Source organism: Portunus trituberculatus, chromosome 47 (genome assembly GCF_017591435.1).
Source record: "Portunus trituberculatus isolate SZX2019 chromosome 47, ASM1759143v1, whole genome shotgun sequence".
Taxonomy (NCBI): Eukaryota; Metazoa; Arthropoda; class Malacostraca; order Decapoda; family Portunidae; genus Portunus; species Portunus trituberculatus.
Window position 1 is genome coordinate 9,253,049 of NC_059301.1, and position 2,500 is coordinate 9,255,548.

The following is a 2,500-nucleotide window of genomic DNA, read 5'->3' on the forward strand; positions in this document are numbered from 1 at the left end:
TCACTGTTTATCTCCGAGTAATTTGCGCCGTCCATAAAGAAATATGCCTCAGATCGTGAATTGCGGGTGTTTCGCGAATACACTTACCCTCCTTACACGACACAGACAGCCCCGAGTTAACGGTCACTACTACTACTCTCGACCTGTGACGGGCTGTGGAAAGTCAGGAGCCCTGACAGTAGTGATCATCATCGGGAATTAAAGTACCAGGGTCACTGCTGCAGGGGTAACCATGTAGTGTGCGGCGCCCTTAGTGGGAAGTACACTTTTACAGTGGACTGAACGGAGCTGGGGCCTGATTGACTGCTGCCTCCTTGAAAGCGCCAGGCAAGGCTGCCGCACCACCTCTTGACCTCTACACTGTGTCCACATTTACATTACACTATACTATACTTACACTCACAGATAACCCTGAGTTAACGGTCACTACTCCCACTTTCGACCTGTGACGGGTTGTGTTTGTCTAGGGCCCTGTTAATTTTTTATCACCATCGGGACAACCAGGGATCAATGTTGCAGGGGGAAATCAGTGTACGGCGTCCCTCCAAGGGAAAGTACGCTTACTCAGTGGAGTGAACGGAGCTGGGGCCTGATTGACTGCTGCCTTCCTTGAAAGCGCCAGGCAAGGCTGCCGCACCACCCCTCCGACATCCACACTGTGACTCCACCCACACGCACATTCACCACACTACATAACCGTCAAGCACCTACATAGTCCCCCACAAACAAGAGTAGACGTAGATTACAACTTCTTTTCTCTATCCTCTAAAATTCCATTTGGTTTTTCAATACCACATGGTGCCTTTCCTTTTCCGGCCGGCTTCGGCTGGTGGGATGGGTGGGTGGGGAGGAGCCTTCTGCTTTGCTGTCCTGTCTCTCACACTGTGTAGTTAGTATAGAATAGTTAACCAAGCAGCCTAGTAAGGACCCCAGGGTCTGTTGTTGCTTGGTCTTTCCTTTGTATTCCTTTGTATTCCTCCTCCTCCTCCTCCTCCTCCTCCTCCTCCTCCTCCTCCTCCTCCTCCTCCTCCTCCTCCTCCTCCTCCTCCTCCTCCTCCTCCTCCTCTTCCTCTTCCTCTTCCTCTTCCTCCTCCTCCTCCTCCTCCTCCTCCTCCTCCTCCTCCTCCTCCTCCTCCTCCTCCTCCTCCTCCTCCTCCTCCTCCTCCTCCTCTCTCCTTCTCCACTTCCACCACCACCTCTTCCTCTTCTTCCTTCTCCACTTCCACCACCACCACCACCACCACCACCACCACCACCACCACCACCACCTCCTCCTCCTCCTCCTCCTCCTCCTCCTCCTCCTCCTCCTCCTCCTCCTCCTCCTCCTCCTCCTCCTCCTTCTCCTTCAACTTCGTACTGAGAATTAGCTCACCTAACAGTCTTGCAAGGACCAAGGATTATATTGCAGTCTTGATAACTCAGTCCCGTATTCAGAAACGCCATTCCTGCTCAACACTGCTGTTTTCAAGGGACACACAGATGAGTAGCCGGGTTAGCCTCGTTCTCATGATGCTTTCTCCCGTTAACACATTCAGTTCTGGGACGCATTTTTACCGTGAATTTTGTGTACGATTAGACCATTTTTATTGCCATTAGGAAGGATCTATGGAGGTCAGAAGATTAATAGCCCACAGTCTACACTATTTCAATTCCCTACATGAGTTTCTGAAGGTGTATAAAATCACCAAATAGTTACCAGAATGAATAGGAAAACGCGTCACGGTACTGAAGGAGTTAATAATGTCAAAAAAAATCTTGTTAACCACTCAATAAAACTGTAAAAGAAAACCTCTTTGAGAAATCCTTGTAGCTTTTTAACTATAGCCTTTTAAAAGTACTGGAGGTGCGACGCAGATATTTTTAGGATCACGCCCCTTGATGTAATGTCACGTAGGTAATTCTCTCCCACTCCTTGATAATACTACGTCATGTACTCACGTTCTTCATGCCGCCAATCTTGTGCACGGCGTTGGGGTGGTTGAAGGGCGGCTTTTCCAGGAAGGCGTTCACGTTGGAGGCGAATTTGTTGAACATGGGTGCCGGGGAGGGAACCACGCCTGTGTGGGAGACGAGAACTGGTTAGCCGGACAGGTGTGTGCTAGAGAGAGAGAGAGAGAGAGAGAGAGAGAGAGAGAGAGAGAGAGAGAGAGAGAGAGAGAGAGAGAGAATATATAAAAAATAAATCCTGAGACCTTTGTGTATACACGCACAAAGACACACACACACACACACACACACACACACACACACACACACACACACACACACACACACACACACACACACACACACAGACACGTGCGCGCGCAGTGTAGTGGTTAGCACGCTTGACTCACAATCGAGAGGGCCGGGTTCGAGTCCCGGGAAGCAGCGAGGCAAATGGGCAAGCCTCTTAATGTGTGTAGCCCCTATTCACCTAGTAGTAAATAGGTACAGAATGTAACTCGAGGGATTGTGTCCTTGTTTTCCCGGTGTGTGTTGTGTGTGATGTGGTCTCAGT

General features: G+C 50.0%; 1 protein-coding gene across 1 annotated transcript in view; it reads right to left on the reverse strand.

Annotated features, from left to right (window-relative positions):
- The window catches only part of LOC123498136 (guanylate cyclase 32E-like), a 222,757-nt gene that overhangs the window by 63,505 nt on the left and 156,752 nt on the right, over window positions 1-2,500 (reverse strand). Inside the window, exon 9 of the mRNA XM_045245310.1 lies at window positions 1,939-2,057. Coding sequence (XP_045101245.1) covers window positions 1,939-2,057 — 119 coding nt within the window. The remainder of the gene's footprint in view (window positions 1-1,938; window positions 2,058-2,500) is intronic.